The sequence below is a fragment of the Nicotiana sylvestris genome, chromosome 6, assembly GCF_000393655.2.
Source record: "Nicotiana sylvestris chromosome 6, ASM39365v2, whole genome shotgun sequence".
Taxonomy (NCBI): Eukaryota; Viridiplantae; Streptophyta; class Magnoliopsida; order Solanales; family Solanaceae; genus Nicotiana; species Nicotiana sylvestris.
In genome coordinates this window covers 151,098,659-151,123,937 of record NC_091062.1, presented here as the reverse complement: position 1 = coordinate 151,123,937, position 25,279 = coordinate 151,098,659, and the positions used below count along the sequence as shown (strand labels likewise).

The 25,279-nt window shown below is 39.2% G+C and overlaps 1 protein-coding gene across 1 annotated transcript; it reads right to left on the bottom strand.

Moving 5' to 3' along the window:
• Positions 1-15,255: 15,255 nt before the first annotated feature.
• Positions 15,256-17,127, bottom strand: LOC138871481 (uncharacterized). The gene is made up of 3 exons (XM_070149361.1): positions 16,872-17,127; positions 15,976-16,279; positions 15,256-15,715 (listed from the first exon to the last, which is right to left on the bottom strand). Exons 1-3 carry the CDS (start codon positions 17,125-17,127, stop codon positions 15,256-15,258), a joined length of 1,020 nt encoding a protein of 339 aa, XP_070005462.1.
• Positions 17,128-25,279: the final 8,152 nt, after the last annotated feature.

Genomic DNA, 25,279 nt, shown 5'->3' with positions numbered 1-25,279 from the left:
AATCATGAATAAGTATCTAAATTTAGCTAAGGCATGAATTTAAATTAAATTTCGTAAATTAGGCATTAAGGCATGATTTGAGTTCAAGCAAGATTAGAAGAACGTTTAAATCTAATAAACTTTCTAATAAGCTTTAGTAATTATGGTTAAATCTAGTTTCAAATGGTTGTGAATAATTAATCTCAATAATGTTTTTTTATAACAATGCTGAGTTGTATTTGATTCTTTTGGATATTAGTTGTCGAATTTTTATTTTATTTATAATTTCGAAATTTTGAGTAAAATTCCTTTTTCATCAATATTTGTATTAATCTAGCAATTAGCATGCCATGTTTTCTTAAAATAATAAAAAAGCTAGTAATTAATTAGGATTTTCTTTCTTTATTTTAGACACTAATTTTTATAGAAAAATGTAGTCGCTTTAAGATTTGTCCATTTAAAATAAATGAGATGAGCCTAGCTTAATAAAATGTATAGATTGCGGGGCCCCCAATAAATGTACATTTAATTGCTTAGAATTCGGGAGGAGCCGTTTTAGCAAATTTCACGGCCCTACCCAAAATATTGATACGCTAATCGCTTTAGGCGCGTATTTAATAATGTTATCTTCCTAAACTCGGGTGCGTATTTCATGCGACCCAAATCCAAATCTCAAAACATTGAATAAAAATGTGTTCTGGATTGCGGGTGCATTTCATGTGACGTAATCCAAAGACATGTTTTAAACAATGTTCACATTCTTGTAAAAATAATAATAACAATTATGAAAGCGGTAAAAAGATAAAATTTGCACATAAGTTCATATTTGTATAAAATCAGATAATCAAGCCGAATATAACAGTTGAGCGACCGTGCTAGAACCACGGAACTCGGGAATGCCTAACACCTTCTCCCGGGTTAACAGAATTCCTTATCCGGATTTCTGGTACGCAAACTGTAATATGGAGTCATTCTTTTCCTCGATTCGGGATTAAAATTGGTGACTTGGGACACCCTAAATCTCCCAAGTGGCGACTCTGAAATAAACAAACAAATCCCGTTTCGATTGTCCTTTAATTGGAAAAAACTCCTTCACCCCTCGCGGGGGCAGAAAAAGGAGGTGTGACAGCTCTGGCGACTCTGCTGGGGATAGACTCAGAACCACTAGTTCAGGGTTCAAGAATTCGAGCTTAAAATAACTGTTATAGTTGGCTTTATTTATTATCTGATTTTTACATGTTTATGTTTAATGTGCTAAATGTTGCTTTTTACCGCTTTAATATTATCTGAATTGTGTATATAAAACTGCTACGAAACCCTTCTTCTTTCTGAGTCCTCTGAATTTATGGTGCACACGTGCGCGTGGCCCACCTTTCTATTAGATGTCATGCCAAATAAGATGATGTTGGGACAAGTAACTAGGCCGGGTAGACTTTCGTGCTCCCGGTACGTTGCCCCCACTTCGGCTCAAGCTGTCCACTTGGGTAAGCCAGGTCTAGAACAATATGCCTCAGGTTTTTCACTTATAATAACTCAGCTTCATGCCAGATCCCTAGTAGGAGCATTTGTTTGCATCACGTGCATTTGACTTTGGAGGCTCAACACAGGGGTTGGGTCTGTCTAAGACAGGTGTACCAAAAATGAAAATGACCATCCTGATGCATCTTACTTGCTGCTACTTGCGCATTTATTTGATTTGGACTTGTGTGTTGACTGACTTTTGAATATCAGGAATAATATTTTGAAATTGAAAAAATAGCGGTTAGGGAATTGATTGTTTATTTTTGAAAAACCAATGCCCAAATACTGTCAAAACTCTGCCGAAATTTTGAGAAAATGAGAAAAAAAATGTCTTATTAGTTTGTTTTATTAAAAGCAAAGGAAAAATAAAATAATAAAAAAAAAGTCGTTGTTGTGTCTCGTTTTCAAAAATAGAAAAGGAAAATATTTTTCCTTCCCATGAAAAATGAAAATGAAAAATGGTCTTGTTTTTTTTTTTAAAAAAATATAGTTTGTTTTATGCCCGAACTACGCGGGTTTGATTCTCACCGGATGTGAGATACGTAGGCAACCCCCATCGGGTTCAACCCCCTTTTTTGCTAAAATAACCAAAAAACAAATAAATAATAATAAAAAAAATATATGTCAAAATTTTAATTCTGTCATAAAGAAGTCGGGTGACGCTGTTTTGTCAAAACATAGCCGAATGTTCCCGAAGGGACGCCGGAAGGCTGACTTTGCATAAACAACCACCTTTTGGGTCATGTCTAAGATTTGATCTAGTTGACCCACACAGCCTTAAAAATCTTCATCCCCGAGGCGTTGAAAGGCCGTGTTTGCAACATTGAGTTTTCCATTTTGAAAAAACGATAAAAAGAGTCATAAATAAGTTGGGTGATGCTGTTTTTGTCAAAAATAGCCAAATGTTCCCGAAAGGGACGCCGGAAGGCTGACTTTGTATAAACAGCCACCTTGGGTCATTGTTTTTAGGATTATGTCCAATTGACCCACACAGCCTTGAAAATCTTCGTCCCCGAGGCGCTGAAGGGCCGTGTTTGCAACACCAGGTTTTTATTATAATTTGAAAAAAAAAAGGGTCAGCGGTCAGGTGAATACCGTTTGGATTTTTTGTCAAAAATAAGCCAAGCCAGCTTCGGCCGCGTCTTAAACTGTTCTTGCCGAAATAGCCTTAGAGTATCTTTCAGTTGTCGAAAGGCTATTTTTGTAAAAGAACGGACAAGTTTGTAAAGTGTCATAAAATAATCCTCCCCGACCTCAAAATTCATGTGAAATTAGGAAGGGGCCACATTTGCAAAAATAGCCGTTTAGTTGCATTTGTCAAACGGGGAAAGGAAGCTGGCCTTTTTGTTTTGAGGTTATAAATCTTTTTGACTAGAATATGTGGGTTGTTTGATTTTTGAGTTTGTTGGTCATCTTTTAACCTTTGAAACCCAGTTTGTTTTATTATGAAAATTGAGAAAGAAAAAAATGTCTCATTGTTGTTACCTTTCATTTGGTCCGAACTACGCAAGGTATGATTCATGCGGGGTCATGATACGTAGGAAATCTCCATAAGATTCAACCACAACAAAAAATGAAAAAAAAAGGAAAAAAAAAGGAAAAAAATGAAAAAAAAAATCGAAAAAAAAAAGAAAAAAAAAGGGAAAAGATGTTGTTAATAATGAGGACCGACTGAGTCCATTCTAACCTGTTTTGTTTTGAATCACAAAGAAAGAAGGTGGTTGGTTTGTGGTACGCCGGAAATACAAGATCCAAAAGCACATTTTGCGAGGATCAGGCCTGATGACAGAAGCACTCGAGTCCTATTGGGAACTTGTTGACTAAGGTTGATGATATTGAAGTTGGCAATGGTCTGGGCAATACTGATGCGAAGCTCAGTGGCTAAAATGCCAGTTTTGATAAAGTGGGAGGATGCTCCGTTCCTTGGTTAGCAAGAGAGAAGCTTTTGGTGGCTTATTTTGTTGTCATTTCTGTTGTCCGGATTATTCTTAGGGTTGTAATCCGGATATTGTCTTGTGTCAAACCTTCTTATCTTTCCATTTTTATCATAGCGGTTTGTTTTGTCCAGGCTATTTTAGGATTTTATTCTAGTTTGTTTCGTTCGTTTTGTTATTCAAATCATTTCACCGGTAATCTAATACGAAATCCGGTCTTTTATTATTTCCATTCATCTTTTTGTTTGATCCTTTTATCATTTTGTTCAGCGCCGATTCTAGTGAAATGACATGTGCGCACAGTTGGGCCTAATTTTAAAAGTTAACCATAAAACCCCGGAAAGGTGATCAGACCATTTAAAGGAAATAAGGACGATTGAGATTATTCGGAGCTCGAGTCATATGGAACTGGGGCAAGTAAAACATAAAGAAAACCGCTAAAGGCAAGATTCGCCAAATTGACATAAGGGTCTTCATGATAATGAGAAGTGAGAGTGTCGCCCAACGGTGCTTTAAAAATGACAAATGAAAAAGCAAACGTGTGAATATAATTGTCAAGTCCAGCACCATCAGAAGAGGCTACAAATCTTTGTTTAATTGTGTTGTTTGCACTTGGCATGTTTTGAAGACTGGAATGACGACGGCATTTTGTTCTGCTACCTAAACACTTTATCCTTCGTTAACCCCTTTTGAGCCTTATTGTTTTTCTTTCGTACCCCTCGTTCGGAATCAGTAGAAACGACTAGAAAACGCAAGCATGGCAGGTAAAGAAAAGAAAAGAAAGAAAATAAAACAACAAAAAACAACAAAAGAAAAAAAAAGAAAAAAAAGAAAAATGAAAAAAAAAACAAAAGAAAGTCAAATGAAAAAAGAGGAATTGGGAACTACGTTTGACCTGATTCCTCAAAGAGGATACGTAGGCGCTTCACGGCTCGGTCATAGGGTGCATAGTGTGCATGGTGTGCATGGTGTAATAAAAATTAAAATAAATAAATAAATAAATAAATAATCCCCAAACAAGAAACTGGGGCAAGGGTTGCGCTTGTTGTAAACAAATGTGATTTCGAAGGTTGTAATTTTGAACCCCAAATTTATTTTGTTTTTTGAGCCTTTAATACCCTTTATTTCTAGCCTATCCAAAACCTACATTACGGTCCAAAGAAAGACCTTCTGATCAGTCTTCAAAAGATGCCAAGTCAGACAAATGAGAGTCTTACCGGTGAACATAACATTCTGTTCCACAACAGAAAGGACTCTAATCTCCAGCAGAGAAAGTCATACCGGCAACACTCCAAATCCCCAACTGGAAAGTGATATAAATGAGAGAGTCTTATCGGTGAAAATCTTCACGGACACCATAAGGCGATGAAAGCTGAGAGAAAAACCAAAATGAGGGAGGCTTGATAGTGAAAACTCTTCGGGCACTACAAGTCAAATAAGATTGGGAATCAGATGGGGAATTGCCAATTGAAGGTCTTGAAAGACGATTGACGTCAGAGGATAGGCCACATGTGCATGTCATGACCATTAGAATCGGTATCTGCGTTTGATAGGTTTTTTATTCATAGTTTTTTTTGTTAAAGAGTCACCTTTTTCCTTTGTCTTTTTATTTTGTTCCCTTTTATCTTTTCCTTTCATAGAAAAATTCTCCAATAGAGTCTGTCTGGTCAGAACAAGTGAGAATTGACTTCAAAATAGGCCATCAACTTTCCAATCATGCAGGATGAGATCTGACTAGTACATCCAAGTGGTATAGTCAGGAAGGAACAAGCGCGAGGCCAGTGTCAAGAAAGATATCCCCAACAAAAGGATTGACGAGTGTCAAGAGGGATATCCTTGCCGAAATCAAAGGTTATTAAACCTCAAGACCAGGGCCCGTGGACAAATCAAAGAGAGCAATGAGCATGATTTGGGAAATTCATGCGAGACTAAAAGGTCAGGAAAATGGCAGTTTCCGAACTATGCCACAAAAGAAGAGGTTTATCCCCAGCAGAAAGGGATCATTCCTAGCAAATAATATCGTCCCCAGCAAGTTTTTTGGAACGCAGACAGGGAAGGAGAAAGGGAAAAGCCATCCCCAGTAGGAGTATCACAACCAACCACCACAGTCAAATCTTAAAAGGAAATGGCATTGATGGCGGAAAGGCATGCCACAAGGGAGATTGTCAAACTGGGGCAGAAAATTTTCCTTTCATTTAGAAAATTTTCTGGAAGTCAGATACCCATTCGGGGTAGAATGAAGATAGCACCAGTCTCAAGGGAAGTGGTCTTTGAACCAGTTTTACCCCCAGCATAACAAGTTTTAATAAAAGGAGTTGTATCCCCAGCAGACAGAACCAAAGAGATAAAACTGATGTTTAGAAAAAGCAAAAGTCATTATCATCCCCAGCAGCTTCCAGAAGAATGAAGCATCGATTTGAAGGGATAAAATTCCCCAGCAGCGTTATCCTCAACAACGTTATCCCAAGAAGATAACACTTTTATCCCCAGCAGTGTTGAGAGAAAATAAAAAATAAAAAATAAAAAAAAAATTTGAAGGAGGGGAAGAAAGGAGACTCCCCCAGTGGTATTATCCCCAGCAAGCAGGCGTCCACCTGGAGAACAAGGAAGAACAGTGGAATATCAGCAAACAGGCGTCCACCTAGAGAACAAGGAAGAATAGTTGAAATATCAGCAAGCAGGCGTCCACCTCGAGAACAAGGAAGAACAATTGAAATATCAGCAAGCAGGCGTCCACCTGGAGAACAAGGAAGAACATTTGAAATATCAGCAAGCAGGCGTCCACCTGGAGAACAAGGAAGAACAATTGAAGTATCAGCAAGCAGGCGTCCACCTGGAAAACAAGGAAGAACAGTTGAAATATCAGCAAGCAGGCGTCCACCTGGAGAACAAGGAAGAACAGTTGAAATAGCAAGCAGGCGTCCACCTGGAGAACAAGGAAGAACAGTGAAAATATCAGCAAGCAGGCGTCCACCTAGAGAATAAGGAAGAACAGTGAAAATATCAGCAACCAGGCGTCCACCTGGAGAACAAGGAAGAACAGTTGAAATAGCAAGCAGGAGTCCACCTGGAGAACAAGGAAGAACAGTGAAAATACTAGCAAGCAGGCGTCCACCTGGAGAACAAGGAAGAACAGTTGAAATAGCAAGCAGGCGTCCACCTGGAGAACAAGGAAGAATAGTGGAAATAGCAAGCAGGCGTCCACCTGGAGAACAAGGGAATATAATTCAAATTTCTAGGTCAGGAGCCCCCCTGAAGAATAGAATGGCGATTTATTTTTGACATTATTGGTTGAAATCAGGAGCCCGCGTGAAGAGAGGAAAGGCGTTTTATTTTTAAAAGTTGTTGAAATCTCGCCAACCTAAAGAAAGGGATGGCATTTTATTTTTGAAAGTTGTTGTTGAAGTCAGGAGCCCGCCTGAAGAGAGGAGTGGCGTTTATTTTAAAAGTTGTTTGTTTGAAGTCAGGAGCCCGCCTGAAGAGAGGAATGGCGTTTATTTTAAAAGTTGTTTGTTTGAAGTCTGGAGCCCGCCTGAAGAGAGGAAAGACGTTTTATTTTTAAAAGTTGTTGAAATATCGCCAACCTAATGAAAGGAATGGCATTTTATTTTTAAAGTTGTTGTTGAAGTCAGGAGCCTGCCTGAAGAGAGGAAAGGCGTTTTATTTTTTTAAAAAAAGTTGTTGAAATCTCGCCAACCTAAAGAAAGGAATGGCATTTTATTTTTAAAGTTGTTGTTGAAGTCAGGAGCCCGCCTGAAGAGAGGAATGGCGTTTTATTTTTAAAAGTTGTTGAAATCAGGAGCCCGCCTGAAGAGAGGAAAGGCATTTTATTTTTTAAAAGTTGAAATTTCGCCAACCTAAAGAAAGGAATGGCATTTCATTTTTAAAGTTGTTGTTGAAGTCAGGAGCCCGCCTGAAGAGAGGAATGACGTTTATTTTAAAAGTTGTTTGTTTGAAGTCAGGAGAACACCTGAAGAGAGGAATGGCGTTTATTTTTAAAAGTTGTTTTTGAAATCAGGAGCCTGCCTGAAGAGAGGAATGGCGTTTTATTTTTCAAAGTTGTTTGTTGAAGTCAGGCGCCCACCTGTATAACGAGAGGAATACTTTTTAGTCTTATACTGCAGATTTTGAAATCAGTAACCCCACCGGAAGGCAGAAGGTTACGGCAGGAATCCGTAGCAGGAAACAATAAAAATCCCCAGCATCGAGAAGCAGAAGGTTGCAACAAGAGGTCCCAGCACAAACTCAAGTGCATGTGTCAAAAAGAAGAAAAGACGCATTTTGAAAGAAGTGGCATGTGAACATTAAATCATGCCCAGCATAACAAATCTGATGAAGAGAGTTGTATCCCCAGAGGAACCGCCGAAAAGCTTAATGAAGAAAGCCGTCTCCCCAGCGGACCGAACAAAATGATGAAAATTGTTATTCAGAAAAGCAAAGGGCCAATGTCATCCCCAGAAGTCTCGGAAGAAAAGCACCGGAAGAAACGTAAGCAGACAAGAAAGCAAGGCAACAAGAACAAATTGCAGTCTAGCCTAGCTTCTTGTTTTCTTTTAAGCATGGTGTAACAAGGAGATCGGTAAGCAGTGTTAATAGCACGCAACAGCAATAACCTTGCAATCCCACGGTAGTCCCAGCTACCAAAACTTCCCAAACTACATTGACCTGATTCCTGTTTAGCCCAGGATATGTAGGAAACCTCTGAAGCAAAGGTTCGGTCAAATCTTTTTCAAAAAAATGCTTCACACGGAGTACTCGGATGGGCAAAAATCGCTCACTTTATCTTTGCACGAAAACCCTTCGTGTCTTCGGGCAAAGAGGGGCAGCTGTAAGCACGTGATTTTTGCCCTATATGAGAATTACTCCCAAAAAATTCAAAATAAAATGATTTTCCTTGGTGTGCAATTTTGTGATATTTTGTGATGTTTTTGAATAATTATTTGTATTTGTCTGTGCATGTTTATTTGTTAAATTAATAAAAATACAAAAATATGTCGCATTTGCATGTAGGATTTAATTATTCAATTGTTAGTAATTAAGTTTGTTTTACAAAAATTAAAAATTACAAAAATAGGCATCTTTTACATTTTTAGCATTTAATGTCCAAATATACAATTTTATGCTTAATTATTACTTAATTGTGCGTTAGTTGTTATTGGGAGTTAATTTGCGCTTTTATAACTTAATTTAGTTCTTAATAATAATTTAAGTATTTTTATAATTTAGTTTTAGAAAAATAAAAGAAGAAAAGAGAGCGAAAATATAAAGAAAATCGGATTGGGCCTCTTCTTCAATTTCAAACCACAAGCCCAAATAATTGCCCAACCTTCCCCATGACCCGGTCCATCTCCACACGGGTCGACCCGGTCCGCCCCATAACCCCAATACCCAACCCCTTTTCATTTTTCATTTTTGTCCAACACAAAACAAAACAAAAAAACCCCAAACCCTAAAAAACCTAAACTATCCCCCCCCCCACACTTTTTCTTCTTCTTCTCCAAACTCCAAACAACTTTCATCCATGGCTGCCCCTTTCATACACACGCACAGCTCCTTCACCATCATCTTCCTCCTCACGCAAGGCAGCTCCAAAAAAAAGCCAAGCAAGTTGCGTCTTCTTCGTCGCGCGGACTGCCATGGCTAAACTGCTACTGCTTCACCAACATTCATGGCTGCTCCTCCTCCTTCGTTCTTCGTCCAAACAACCAAACGACCCTCGACGAGCGGCTTCACTGATGCGTCGTCTGCTTCAGCTTTCTTCATCGTCGTATTCCTCCTCGACGACCATAGCTGCTGAACGCAGCAACAGTCGACGACCATGGCTTCTTCAGCCCGCTGTTGTTGCGTCTTTTTCTCTTCGCCGCTGCTGCTGTTTATTTTCCTCCATTGTTGATGCCGTCGCTGCTTCGTTATCTTCTCCAACTCCTCCGGGCTGCTACTGCTGCTCACGTTTCTGCTTCATCTTCTTCATTTCGTCGAGCTCGAGTTGAGTGGTCGAGCTCCCGAGCTCCAGCTATGGATGTAAGGTTTAGCTCCACTTGTCTCCATCCAAATGACCAGCTGCTACTGCTTCTTATTCACTACATACCCCATCGTTGTTGCTTCACGTTTGCTTCACCTCTTTCAGTTGCTTCTTAGGATCGTCTTCATCGTCGTTTGCGCGAGTTTTGGTTGGGGTCGTCAAAACAGTCCATACCTAGTTCGTTGTTCGTCGTTTCGATCCGGTTAGTGGGTTTTGAGTTTTATTTTTGTCCGTATTTCGTTTTGATATTTCTCGAATCTAAAATCGGTAAATGTTTGATTTTTGTTTTGTTCGTGTTCATTGTTTTGTTAATTTTTCAATTGTTCATGTGAAATTGTTAGTTTAATGTTTGTTAGATTCAAATTGAAATTTAATTAATTATTTTCAGTTTGTTTCATGTGTTTTATGTATTTTCAGAAATTGTTAATGGTGTTAGGTTCAAGTTTAAATTCATAATTGTTTCTTCTTAGGTTTTGTTTTGTTATTTGCCTAAAAGAATTTAGTTGTAATAGGGAAATATGTTGGTTTAATCATTTGAATCCGTCATGTTTTGTTGTTTAAAATAGATTTAATTCATGTTCATCTTTGTTTGAAATTCGTTTTTAATCCAGTGATTTTTATGTGAGTTTGTTTTGGTTTTTTTGATTTGTTGATTTAGTTTGAATCATGTTGTTAATATTGTTCTCTTTTGCTCATTCAGTTTTTGGTTTAAGTGATTGGTTCCCAATATGGTTAATTCATTCACATTAATTTGATGTTGTTCATCTGTGTTCATATGAGTTTTTGTTGAATGTGTTTAGAAATTGGTCATATTGGCTATATTTTGGTTAAAATTGATTAGTTGAATTGGTTATAGCTGATGGGGTAGTTTGGTAAAATGCAGTACGTTCAGGGGTAAAATGGTAATTGCAATAAGGTCGAAGGGGTAGTTTGGTAATTGAACATTTTGAATAATTGTTTATGTTAAGCATGGGGGACAAAATGTAATGGGGTGTGGGTGATATAATTGTTTATGTTAGGCATGGGGGACAAGACATAATGGGTTGGGAATAATTCTTTAGTTTAAAATAGTGGGGGACAAAACATTAGGTAGTGGATTTAAAAGGGGGATGAGTGGGAACATAATGGATTTGGTAGGATAAAGTGTGGTTTTATTAATGGATTAAAGGGTTTTGGGATGGGAAATAAATAGAGAAAACTTGATCAGATTTTGGGGGAGAGTTTTGAGGATGGACAGAGAAGAATAAGAGAGAGAAAAAAAGAGCTGAATATTTAAGAGATAAAGAAAAATTCCGAAAAATATTAAAACTTTCAAATAAAAAAAAACTAAAAAAAAAATCTTCTGCTTTCTTTCATTGTTTGAAATCAGTATTAATTGTTGTTGTTTCATCGAAGCTTGAAGGTTTTGTTTTGGGATTACTACTCCACCGGTTTGCAAACTCGGTTCCTGGGTTGTTACTATTGCTGGACTGTTGTTGATGTGCTGTATTGTTATTACTGCTGCTGATTCTCATCTTCATCTTCTTTTGTTTCCAATACCAGGTACACGACTGTAATACTAGCTATTGCAAGCTAATAATGTGGAAGCATGAATACATATGAAGAATGAAATTTTGAAGTTTTAATTTCGTTTTTCTTTGTTCCTTTTGTTGATTGTATTTAAGCTATTTCATGTATTACTGAATAATAAATGGAATAAGAAAAAATAACATAAGTTAGTCTTTAATGAATCGGTTTGGCAAAACAGGTTAATTCACAAGTTATGAAGGTTTCAAGATTATCAACAGTAGGTTAATCATGAATAAGTAGCTAAATTTAGCTAAGGCATGAATTTAAATTAAATTTCGTAAATTAGGCATTAAGGCATGATTTGAGTTCAAGCAAGATTAGAAGAACGTTTAAGTCAAATAAACTTTCTAATAAGCTTTAGTAATTATGGTTAAATCCAGTTTCAAATGGTTGTGAATAATTAATCTCAATAATTTTTTTTTATATAACAATGCTGAGTTGTATTTGATTCTTTTGGATATTAGTTGTCGAATTTTTATTTTATTTATAATTTCGAATTTGAGTAAAATTCCTTTTTCATCAATATTTGTATTAATCTAGCAATTAGCATGCCATGTTTTCTTAAAATAATAAAAAAGCTAGTAATTAATTATGATTTTCTTTCTTTATTTTAGAGACTAATTTTAATAGAAAAATGTAGTCGCTGTAAGATTTGTCCATTTAAAATAAATGAGATGAGCCTCGCTTAATAAAATGTATAGATTGCGGGGCCCTCACAAAATGTATGGTTTAATTAGAATTCGGAAGGACCGTTTAGCGAATTTCACGGTCTTCCCCAAAATAATAACGCGATAGTCTCTTTAGGCGCGTGTTTAATATTTTACTTTCTTAAGCCTGGGTGTGCATTTCATGCGACCCGAATCCAAATCCCAAAACATCAAATAAAACGTGTTCCGGATTGTGGGTGCATTTCATGTAACGCAGTCCAAAGACGTGTTTTAAGCGATGTTCATATTTCTTTTAAAAACAATAATAATAAAGCGGTTAAAAGATAAAATTTGCACATAAGTTCATATTTGTATAAAATCAGATAATCAAGCCGAATATAACAGTTGAGCGACCGTGCTAGAACCACGGAACTCGGGAATGCCTAACACCTTCTCCCGGGTTAACAGAATTCCTTATCCGGATTTCTGGTACGCAGACTGTAATATGGAGTCATTCTTTTCCTCGATTCGGGATTAAAATTGGTGACTTGGGACACCCTAAATCTCCCAAGTGGCGACTCTGAAATAAACAAACAAATCCCGTTTCGATTGTCCTTTAATTGGAAAAAACTCCTTCACCCCTCGCGGGGGCGGAAAAAGGAGGTGTGACAACAATTAACTAATATAATCAAATAATGGTGTCCATAAAGCATGGTGTAAACCTAAAACTACACGGACATATAGTAGCTACGTACGGACTCTCGTCACCTCGTGCGCATGTAGCCTCCGCAAATAATAATACATATTAATTAAGTTCATCTATGGGGTAAATTCACTCTTACAAGGTTAGAAAGAGACTTACCTCGTCTCAAGGCCTACTTTCCAGTCTCAAACCCTCAAATCGGTGCCGAACAATCCAAAACTATTCAAATAGTGTAAAAACTAATCAATATTTATTCAAACTTTCATATTCTAACTATTTAAGTGATTACCCAACCCTAAATGTAAGGTTCCTAAAATTCACCCCGGGCCCACGTGCCCGGATTCTAGAAATTTTCGAAGAAAGTTGTTACCCATAACCTTAGGAACATAAATATATGATTTTCACTAAGTTCCATAACCATTTTTGTGGTAAAATCTCATTTTTATAAAAAATAAATCTAGGTTTTTCATCTAACCCATGAATTCCACAATTTTACATGTTATAATCTACCTATGAACTATGTATTAAACTCACATAAGGTAGAAATTACTTACCTTCAAAAGCAAGATCGAAATCCCCTCATTAAAAGCTCTCCAATCGCCCAAGAGTGAAACGAAATATGTTAGAAATTTCCTAAGTCCTATATTAAATGAACCCGTCTACCCAGCGATTTTCGCACTTGTGGTGCCTTGGCCGCATCTGCAGTTCCATATCTGCGGCAAATTCATCGCAGGTGCGCCTTTTCCACACCTGGCCAGGATCCGCATCTGCGGACTCAAGGGACCGCATCTGCGCACCTTCCCGTACCTGCAACCACTAGCACCAAAACTTCCACACCTATGGTGCTTTGGCTGCCCTCACTCACTCGCTTCTGCAAGCTCGCACCTGCGGCCAAGTGCAGGTGGGATTATGACAGAAACCTGATGCTTCTGTTGTTGCATCCCAAGTCCAAACTTGGTCCAAGCCTCGTTCGTTTGACACTCGGGGCCATGGGGGCCCTGCCCGAACATACCAAAAACTTTGGCATCATAACACGGACTCGCTCAAACTCTCGGACGTCCGAAACAACATTAAAACTAAGAATCACACCCCAAAACCAATTGAATCAAACTTATGAACTTCAAGTTCTTAAATTTACTTTTAACGCATCGAAACGTACTTAAACTATTCGGATTGACACCAAAATTTGTGTGCAAGTCTTAAATGACATGGTGGAACTATTCCCAATCTCGGAATTCCGTTTGGACCTCGATATCTCCAAAACTCGCTCCAAACCAAATTTAAAGAACTTTTTAAACCTTTAATAACCAATTTTCACTATTAGGCTCCAGAACGCTCCCGGTTCATCTAAAACCCGATCCGAACATACGTCCAAGTCCAAAATCATCATACAAACCTATTGGAACCATCAAATCCCAATTCTGGGGTTATTTACTCAAAATGTTGACCGAAGTCAAACTTGGCCTTTTAAGCCAACCTTAAAGAACCAAGTGTTCCAATTTCAACCCGAACTCTTTCAAATCCCGATCTAACAATCCCCGCAAGTCATAAAATAGTAAAAGCACGTATGGGGAGTATTATATAGGGGAATGGGGTTCTAGAAATCAAAACGACCAGTCGGGTCGTTACATTCTCCACTTCTTAAACAAACATTCATCCTCGAAAAGGTTTTGATCCATACCTGTAACGCTGAATAAGTTTGGATATCTGCTCTGCATGTCCTCCTCGGACTCGCAGGTCGCCTCCTCGACTGGTTGGCCCCTCCACTGAACCGTTATTGCGATAAATTCTCTTGGACCTCAACTAATGATCCTGTCTAGCAACAATGGCAACTAGCTCCTCCTCATAACCCAATCTCTCATCTAAATGAATAGTGTTGAAGTCTAATACATGTGATAAGTCGGCCTGATATCTCCGGAGAATAGACACGTGAAAAATCGGATGAACTCCTGATAGACTGGGAGGTAAAGCAACCTCATAATCAACCTTTCAAACTTGCCTCAACACCTCAAAAGGGCCTATAAACCTAGGGCTCAGCTTGCCCTTCTTCCCGAATCTCATAATACCCTTCATAGGCGAGACTTTCAAGAGGACTTTCTCGCCTACCATAAATGATACAGCACGCGCCTTCTGATCCGCGTAACTCTTCTGTCTGGACTGTGCTATGCGAAGTCGCTCCTGAATCAACTTTACCTTTTCCAAGGCATCCTTTACCAAATCAGTACCATATAACTTAGCCTTGTCGGGCTCAAACCACCCGATGGGAGAAAGACATCGCCGACCATATAAAGCCTCGAATAGAGCCATCTCGATGCTGGACTGATAATTTTGGTTGTAAGCAAACTCGGCCAAGGGTAAGAATCGATCCCACTGCACTCCAAAGTCAATCACACATGCTTTGAGCATGTTATCCAATATCTGAACCATCCGCTTTGACTGCCCGTCGGTCTGTGGATGAAATGTTATGCTGAGCTCTACACAGGTCCCCAACTCACTCTATACGGCTCTCTAGAAATGTGAAGTAAACTCAGGGACTCTATTTGATATGATGGAAACGGGCACACCATGCAACCGAACTATCTTCTGAATATAAATCTGGGCCAACCTCTATAATGTATACGTAGTCACAAACCGGAATAAAGTGTGTTGACTTGGTCAATTTGTCGACAATGACCTAAACTGCATCAAACTTCCGTAAGGTCCGCGTCAACCCAACTACGAAGTCCATAGTGATGCGCTCCCACTTCTACTTAGGTATAGTCAACTGCTGGAGTAGGTCACCTAGCCTCAGGTGCTCATACTTGACCTGCTGGAAATTTCGGCACCTAGACACATACTCAACTATGTCTTTCTTCATCCGCCGCCACCAATAATGCTGCCTCAGGTTAAATACATCTTCGTAGCACCTGGATAAATGGAATACCGAGAATTGTGTGCCTCCTCTAAAATCCTCCCTCTCAAGACATTGACATTAGGAACACATAGACGACCTTGGAGTCGTAGAACACCATCCTCGCCGATAGAAACCTCTTTGGCACCAGTCTGTAGTACCGTCTCTCTAAGGACCATCAAATGCAGATCAACAAATTGTCGAGCCTTGATTTGCTCCAATAGTGAAGACTGAGCAACCACACATGCAAGAACTCGGTTGGGCTCTAAAATGTCCAACCTCACAAGTCTGTTAGCCAAGGACTGAATGTCCAAAGCTAGTGGCCTCTCCTCTGCTAAAATGAATGCCAAGCTACCAATACTCTCTCTGCTCAAGGCATCCGCGACTACATTGGCCTTGCCTTGATGATAAATAATGGTAATCTTATAATCCTTCAGTAACTCAAGCCATCTGCACTACCTCAAATTGAGATCCCTTTGCTTGAATAAATGCTACAAGTGCAATGATCAGTGTAAACCTCACAGGACACCCTATAAAGATAATGCCTCCAAATTTTAAGAGAATAAACAATAGTGGCTAGCTTTAGATCGTGCACAAGGTAATTCTTCTCATAAATCTACAGCTAACATGAAGCATATGCAATAAACTTCCCCTCCTACATCATCACACAACCCAAACCAACGTGTAAGGTGACGCAATAAACCGTGTACATCCCCGAACCGAAAGGCAACACTAGAACCAGTGCTGTAGTCAAAGCTGTCTTGAGCCTCCGAAAGCTCACCTCACAATCATCGGACCAATAGAACAGAGCACCCTTTTTGGTCAATTTAGTCAAAGGTGCTGTAATGGATGAAAATCCCTTCATAAACCTGCGATAATAATCTGCTAACCCCAGGAAACTCCTTATCTCAATCGCCAAAGTGGGATGAGGCCAACTCTGAACTGACTCAATCTTCTTGGGATCTACCTTAATACCCTCGCTTGATATAGCATGCCCCAAGAATGCCAAAGAATCTAACCAAAACTCATATTTGGAGAACTTAGCATATAGCTTATGTTCCCTCAAGGTCTGAATCACCACTCTCAAATGCTGCTCGTGCTCCCCCTAGCTACGTGAGTAGATCAAGATGTCATCAATGAAGACAATGACGAACGAATCAATATAAGGCTTGAACACTCTGTTCAACAAATCCATAAACTCCGCTGGGGCATTAGTCAAGCTAAAGAACATCACCAGAAACTCATAATGGCCATATGTAGTACGCAAAGTAGTCTTCGGAACATCCGAGTCCCAAATCTTTAAATGATAGTACCTTGATCTCAAGCCGATCTTAGAGAACACCCTAGCACCCGACAACTGGTCAAACAAATCATCAATACATGACAATGGGTACTTGTTCTTGATGGTAACTTTGTTCAACTGGTGGTAATCAATGCACATCCGCATAGTCCCATCTTTTCTTCTTCACAAATAATAATGGTGCACCCTAAGGTGATATACTTGGTCTGACGAACCCTTTTGCTAACAACTCCTCAAACTGCTCTTTCAACTCCTTCAACTCTTTCGGAGCCATACGGTACGGTGAAATAGATATAGACTAGGTACCTGGAGCCAAGTCAATACAGAAATCAATGTCATGATCTGGTGGCATGCCTGGAAGATCAGAAGGAAACATGTCGGCAAACTCCCAAACTACTAGCACTAAATCAATCATCGGAGACTCCGCGGTAGTATCCCGAACATAACCTAGATAAGCCGAACAACCCTTCTCGGTCATATGTCGAGCCTTCAAAAAAGAGATGACCCAACTAGATGTACTAATGGAGGAACCCTTCCCCTCCAATCTTGGCAACTCTGGCATCGCTAAAGTAACAGTCTTGGTATGGCAATCAAGGATGGCGTGATGTGGGGATAACCAGTCCATGCCCAGGATGACCTTAAAGTCGGTCATATCAAGCAACAGAAGGTTTGCTCTAGTATTGTAACCATAGAATGTGACCACACAGGACCGATAGATATGATACACAACCACAAAATCGCCCACAGAAGTGGACACATAAACAGGAGTACCCAAGGACTCACGAGGAAATGAGCAAACAGAGATGATACATATGAAAAGGTAAACCCTGGATCAAATAATACTGAAGCATCCCTACCGAAGACCAAAATAATACTTGTGATCACGGCATCTAAGGCCACAAGTATCTGGTCTGTCCAGAAAAGCATAGAATCTAGGTGGAGGGCCAACTGGTTGGCCTTCGCCTGACTGAACAGTAGTTGGCTGACCTCCCCCTCCCTTGCCTCTACCTCTAGTAAGGCCCTTACCCTCTAACCCTCCACCTCTGGGCGGTCGGACGGCTGGTGCTGCAATCATGGGTTGATGACCTTGCTGTACTACCTTGCCCCGAAGTCTAGGACAAAATCTCTTCATGTGACCCGGATCTCCATACTCGTAACAACCTCTCGGTACCATAGACCCGAAGTTTGACCCTAATGGCCTGAATACCTACTAGAAGAACCCTAGATAGCTAGTGGGCGGTATGAACTCTCTGGAATGGCACTGAAATAGGCGCTAGAAGAACCCTGATGACCCAAGTACCTACTGGAAGAACCCTGAATAGCTGGTGGGCGGTAAGAACTCTCTGGCATAGCACTAAAATAGGGTCGCGTTGGAGCAACCCGAGGAGGTGGTGGAGGTGGTGGTGGTGGTGGATATGTGGGCCTGCTAGGCTGACCCTGCCAAACTGACCTCTACCCCCAGCAGGGACACCTCTTAACTCTCCAGAGAAATGGGTCCTCTTGTCCCGCTATATATGCTCTCTACCCCTCTGGCAGTAGCCCTTAATCCTCCGAGCAATCTCTACTACTAGAAGATAAGAAGTCCCAATCTCAACCTCCCGGAGCCATACTAGCCCTAATACTGGAGTGCAACCCCGCAACAAACCTCTGCACTCTCTTTGCATCAGTAGAAAGTATCATAAGTACATGGCGAGACAACTCAGAGAATCTCGCCTCATAATTGATCATTGACATCTGACCCTGCTCGAGCTGCTCAAACTGACACTACAACTCTTCCCTCTAGGAGGGTGGGATATACCTATCCAAGAAACGTTTTGTGAAATGGTCCCAAGTCATGGGAGGAGAACTCACTGGCCTGCTGAGAAGATAAGACTGCCACCACCTACGAGCCCTGCCCTCCAACGAGAAAGTAGTGACATATACTCCGTAAGACTCCAATATCCTTATGTTGTGTAGTCTGTCCCTACACCTATCAATGAAGTCCTAGGGGTCCTCAGGTCGCTCACCTCTGAAGATAAGAGGGTGTAGTCTATTCCATCTCTCCAAAAGCTTATGAGGCTCAACGGCCGAAACTGATATAGGCTCAAGTACGTTTGCTATAATTGGTTGGACCCGCCCACGGGTAGTGTACCCAAGGTCCAATATACGTCAGCCGCATGCCCAGGAGCCTGAGCAGTAGGGGTTTGTTCTCCCCATCCCGCCTAAGATATGGATGGGTCTACTGAAAATAAACCAGCCTAGGTCGTAGAATCCATGAACCGCAGCACACGCCCCATGACCTCTTGAAAACCCGGTGCTGACATGAAATCTATCGGGGCTGGCTATGCTGCGAGCATCTTTCCCTACTCCTCAACATTGGGATCCTCTATTGGATCTGCTGGTGGTGCAATTGGGGAAACTCTAGGATGTCCTTGTCCCCTACCTAGGGCTGGTGCCCTCCCCCGGCCTCTACCTCGACCTCTAGCAACGGGAGAAGCGGCTCCTCCCGGGTCTGGAATGTCTGTTGCGTGCGTTCTCACCATCTGTGAAAGAATAAGAGAAAAAACTTAGTATACCATCAACTGCACGATAGGAGATGAATAAAGAGTAGTTTCCTAACACCCAATTACCTTTTGAAGATAAGTACAGACGTCTTTGCATCGATCCGTAAGACTCTATTAGGTTTGTCCATAACTTGTGAGACCTACGTGAACCTAGTGCTCTGATACCATATTGTCACAACCCAATTCTATTATAGGTCGTGATAGCGCCCAACGCCGTCATTAGGCAAGCCAATACTGATCAATCTAATGGTTTCTTGATTTAAATAAGTTTATTAAGTGAATAAAATTTTCTCCATTTTTAAAAGATATAGAAATGTACATAAGTAAATTAATTGAATGGAAGCAAATAAGTGCAAATCGTAATCATGAAAACAAATCTAAAATCATAAGTCTACTAGCTTGTGTGTCAAGACCTGGTGTCACAAGTATATGGGCATTCTAGTAGAATATACAAAAGAATACTTGTCTATTGTCTGATAGGAAATAGACAAAGAAGTATAACATAAGAAAGACTCCAACTGCTGCAGAACGGCTCGAAAGGCAGGTACCATGAAGTCTCGAGTTGTAACTCAAGTATGCATGTCGGACTGATATCCAGATGCACCTACCTCAGATCTGGCACATTCAAGTGCAGAAGTGTAGCATGAGTACATAAATAATATGGACCCAGTAAGTATCTAGTCTAACCTTGAAGAAGGAGTGATGAGGGGCCGACTCTGACACTTACTAAGGCCAATAATATGATAATATGAAATTCTAATTAAACATGATATATAGAGATAACAATAAAACTCATAATAAGAAATAACTAAACAATCCTTTCACCATATTTTATAACCAAATCAATTCCTTCATTTATAACCAATAACCTCTCAATTCAAGGGAATTAATACCATATATATAAAAGGACCTCTAGTTCTATTATCACACACGAAGTTTACCGAGGACGTACGGCCTAATCCAACATATATAAAAATTGTGCATTCCCGAGGGTTGAACGGCACGAACCATAGATGCATCCATTAACCTGACGAGGCGAAAGGCCCGCTCCCATAAGAGTAGTGGAAAGAGTCACCCCGCTTGCAGAATATACTTACAACGCGATTAAATATAAATATATTAATAAATCATAACCTTTTCTCGATTCTTTCCAAAATAAAGAGATTCAACTTGAAGCTTTTGACTTAAAACCCTCAACTTAATTTTATTTGATACAATTAACTAATATAATCAGATAACGGTATCTACAAAGCATGGTGTAAACCTAAAACTATCCGGACATAAACAGGAATAGTAGCTACGTACGGACTCTCATCACTTTGTGTGCACGTAGCCCCTGCAAATAATAACACATATTATTAAGTTCACCTATGGTAAATTTCCTCTTACAAGGTTAGAAAAGAGACTTACCTCGTCTTAAGGCCTACTTTCCGTTCCAAGATTATGCTCAAATCTTCTAATCGGTGTTGAACAATGCAAAACTATTCAAATAGTGTAAAAACTAATCAATATATATTTAAAAGTTCATATTCTAACTATTTAAGTGATTACCCAACCCTAAATGTAAGGTTCCTAAAATTCACCCTGGGCCCACATGCCTAGATTCCAGAAATTTTCGAAAAAAGTTGTTACCCATAACCTTAGCAATATAAATACATGATTTTCACTAAGTTCCATAACCATTTTCGTGGTAAAATCTCATTTTTATCAAAAACCTAGATTTTCTATCTAACCCATGAATTCTAAAATTTTACATGTTATAATCTACCCATAAATTATGTATTAAACTCTTATTAGGTAGAAATTACTTACCTTCAAAATCTTGGTTGAAATCCCCTCCTTAAAAGCTCTCAAATCGCCCAAGAGTAAAAGAAAATGTGTTAGAAATGGCCTAAGTCCCGTATTAAATAAACCCTTCTTCCCAACGATTTTCGCACCTGCGGTGCCTTGGCTGCATCAGCGGTTCCACACCTGCGGCAAATTCATCGCAGGTGCACCTTTCCTCACCTGGCTAGGTTCCGCATCTGCGGACTCAAGGGACAGCATCTGCACACCTTCCCGCACCTACGACCACTGATCTCACACATGTGGCCATGTAGGTGCACCAAAACTTCCGCACCTGCGGTGCTTGTGCTGCCTAACTTGCTCGCTTCTGCGGCTCGTTCGCTCGTTTTTGCGAGTTCGCACCAGTGGCTGGCCAAGCGCAAATGCGATTATGATAGAAACCTGATACTTTCGATGTTGCTTCCCAAGTCAAAACTTGGTCCGAGCCTCGTCTGTTTGAATCTCAGGGCCTCTGGGGGCCCGCCCGAACATACCGACAAGTTTGGAACCATAAAACGGACTCGCTCGAGCTCTCGAAATGTCCGAAACAACATTAAAACTAAGAATCACATCCCAAAACCAATTAAATCAAACTTATGAACTTCAAGTTCTTCAATTTACTTCCAATGCGCCGAAACGTACTTAAACTTCTCGGATTGACACTAAATTTTGTGTGCAAGTTTTAAATGACATGGCAGAACTATTCTCGATCTCAGAATTCTATTTGGACCTCGATATCACAAAAACCGCTCCAAACCAAATTTAAAGAACTTCTAAAACCTTCAAGAACTAACTTTCACTATTAGGCGTCAGAATGCTCTCGGTTCATTCAAAACCCGATCCGAACATACACCCAAGTCCGAAATCATTATACGAACCTATTGGAACCGTCAAATCTTGATTTTGAGGCCGTTTACTCAAAATGTTGACCGAAGTCAAACTTGGCCTTTTGAGCCAAACTTAAGGAACCAAGTGTTCCGATTTCAAGCCGAACCTTGCAAATCCCGATCTAACCATCCCCGCAAATTGTAAAATAGTAAAAGCATGTACGGGGAGTCTTATTTAGGAGAACGAGATTTTAGAAAGCAAAATGACCGATCAGATCGTTACACATATAATGGTTGTATATTTAATATTAATTTATTCTTACAATTTAATTTTGAATTGGACGTGGAATTCCATAAAGGATACCTACGATTTCCCTAGGACATGGAAATTTAAAGTCCATGAAAGGACGTCCGACCACTCAAAGTGTGTTCCCTTGTTTTCAATAGAAAATTCCAATGTTTGGAATTGGACTTCGTAGAAAGTACATGAAACACGGCAGCCACGTTACCCATTGAAAATGGAATTACTAATTTTCATACAAAATTCCGAGTTATTTATTGGTACCCTAAGTTAATTATTACTCAGCAAAACAGAAAAAGAGTTTATAGATGATGTTATATAAAAGGTAATGGAAAAACTTTTTGTAGTAGCTCTTGAGAAAAAAATTACTTTGTAAAAGTATGAGTGCAATATAAAGTCAAGAGAGAAAATATTATTACAAGAAAATTATTTTTTGTTTTGAGACTTTTGAGAAAGATTCTAATACAAGTTTTTCATTCAATTTGTTCGCAGCTTTTCATTATTCAAAGAGTTGATAGCAAAAATCGGTATCGGTGTGGATACACATAGAATCTTCACACTATCGAAGAATTTTTGAAACGAGACTCTTTTTACCAAGTACGTCTTAGATGCTATCTTTGACATGTAAATAAATTTTAAACACGAAAAGATGTTGCTCGGATTATTATTGTCTTCTGCTGCATGTTACGAACAATGTTTTAAAAAGGTATTTTCGGGGCGAGCCTGGGGCAAGGCGAATCAAAAGTGCTCGAGGTGATGGTGGGAGGCGAAAGTCTCAGGAGGTATATGCCTAACACTTCAGGGCGTATGTCCGGGCATTGGGGCGTGTTTTGAAGTGAGGCGTAAGCCCAAACGACATTTTCAAATTAAAATAAAATTTGCTGAATAAATCTTTAATATAACATCTAAATTCCCAAAAGGCAACTTATAATTACTCAAAAAATTTAAATAGGATTTGAAACATTAAATTCAAAGGTCAAGACCTCTTTTTATTGCTAGAAGCCCTAATTTATGGTCTTTTCCAATTCTTTATCTTGTCCGCTAGTCTGTTACTATCTCTCAAAAGCAACAAATCATCAATTTATTTTTGCTAATACATAGAAAACTCCATTAGCAACAAGTTCAAATTGCAGGTAAGTCATCCTTTTTGTCCTCCTTGTAAAAAAATTTATTGTTTTCAACTCAAGTTATTTGTGCTTGTAAGTAGCGAATAATGAATTATTTTAACTAGTTTTTTGGGGGGAGGGAGGAAATATTATTATCAATAATTTTGTTGTTTTCTGAAAATTTTCTGAAATCTTGAACAACAATTTGATAACTGTTATAAAATAAAGACTGTAAAGTAAAGACAAGTATAGAGAGAAACTGATATATTATTCGAATTCAAACTGATGTACATAATGAACTGAAATCTCTTCTATTTATAGAAGAAAGGAAGCTGCTCTGTAAGCTGCTACTACAAGCTGCCTGTGTAAGCTGCTACTACAAGCTGCAGTGTAAGCTACTATAAGCTGCTGTGTAAGCTGCTACTATAAGTTGCTGTGTAAGCTGCTGCTGTGTAAGCTGTTGCTGTACCAGATATGGATAATCTTCTATTGAGAGCAATATTTATCCATAACGGAGTACTGAATGGATAAGCTTATTATATCCGGTATGGATAATCTTCTACTGAGAGCAATATTTATCCATAACGGAGTACTGAATGGATAAGCTTATTATACCCGGTATGGATAATCTTCTACCGGGGGTAATGTTTATCCATAACTGGGTACTGAAAAGATAAGCTTATTATACCCGATATGGATAAACTTCTACTGGGGGTAATGTTTATCCATAACCGGGTACCGAAGTGATAAGCTTCTTCAGGAAGCTTATTTCCAATATAGTACTAAATAGATAAATATATTTACGGTGGAGTCCCATATGGATAAGCTTCTTCAGGAAGCTTATTTACAACGGAGTACTAAATGAACATCCATAATATAATATATTTATAACACTCCCCCTTGGATGTTCATTAAAAGATAATGTGTCTCATTAAAACCTCACTAGGAAAAACCACGTGGGAAAAAAATTCTAGTGAAGGAAAAAGAGTACACATATTTAGTAATACGCATTGTTAGGTGCCTCATTAAAAACCTTATAAGGAAAACCCCATGGGAAAAAACCTTAGTAAGGGAAAAAGAGTGCATCGCGTATTTTACTCCCCCTGATGAAAACCTTGTTTCAAATATTTGAGTCTCCGCATTCCAATCTTGTATACCATCTTCTCAAAAGTTGAAGTTGGCAAAGATTTAGTGAATAAATCTGCTGGATTATCACTTGAACGGATTTGTTGCACATCAATGTCACCACTTTTCTGAAGATCGTGTGTGTAGAATAATTTTGGTGAAATGTGCTTCGTTCTATCTCCTTTTATAAATCCTCCCTTCAATTGGGCTATGCATGCAGCATTGTCTTCGTATAAAATTGTGGGTCTTTTCTCACATTCCAAACCACATTTTTCTCGAATAAAATGAATTATTGATCTCAACCATACGCATTCCCTACTTGCTTCATGAATAGCTATTATCTCAGCGTGATTTGAAGAAGTAGCAACAATAGATTGCTTTGTGGAGCGCCATGATATGATAGTACCTCCATATGTAAATACGTAGCCGGTTTGAGATCGAGCTTTATGGGGATCAGATAAATAACCTGCATCTGCATAACCAACAAGGTCTGCACTATCTTTGTTAGCATAAAACAAACCCATATCAAGAGTTCCCTTTAAATATCGCAATATATGCTTAATCCCGTTCCAATGTCTCCGTGTAGGAGAAGAACTATATCTTGCTAGTAAATTAACAGAAAATGCTATGTCAGGCCTTGTAGCATTAGCAAGATACATTAGTGCACCAATTGCACTGAGATAGGGTACTTCGGGACCAAGGAGTTCCTCGTCCTCTTCTGGAGGTCGGAACAAATCCTTATTCACTTCAAGTGATCGAACAACCATTGGTGTACTCAATGGGTGCGCTTTGTCCATGTAAAAGCATTTTAAGACCCTTTCTGTATAGGCAGATTGATGGATAAAGATCCCGTCTGCTAAATGTTCAATTTGCAGACCAAGACAAAGTTTTGTCTTTCCAAGATCTTTCATCTCAAATTCTTTCTTAAGATATTCAATTGCCTTTTGAAGCTCTTCTGGAGTTCCAACAAGATTTATGTCATCAACAT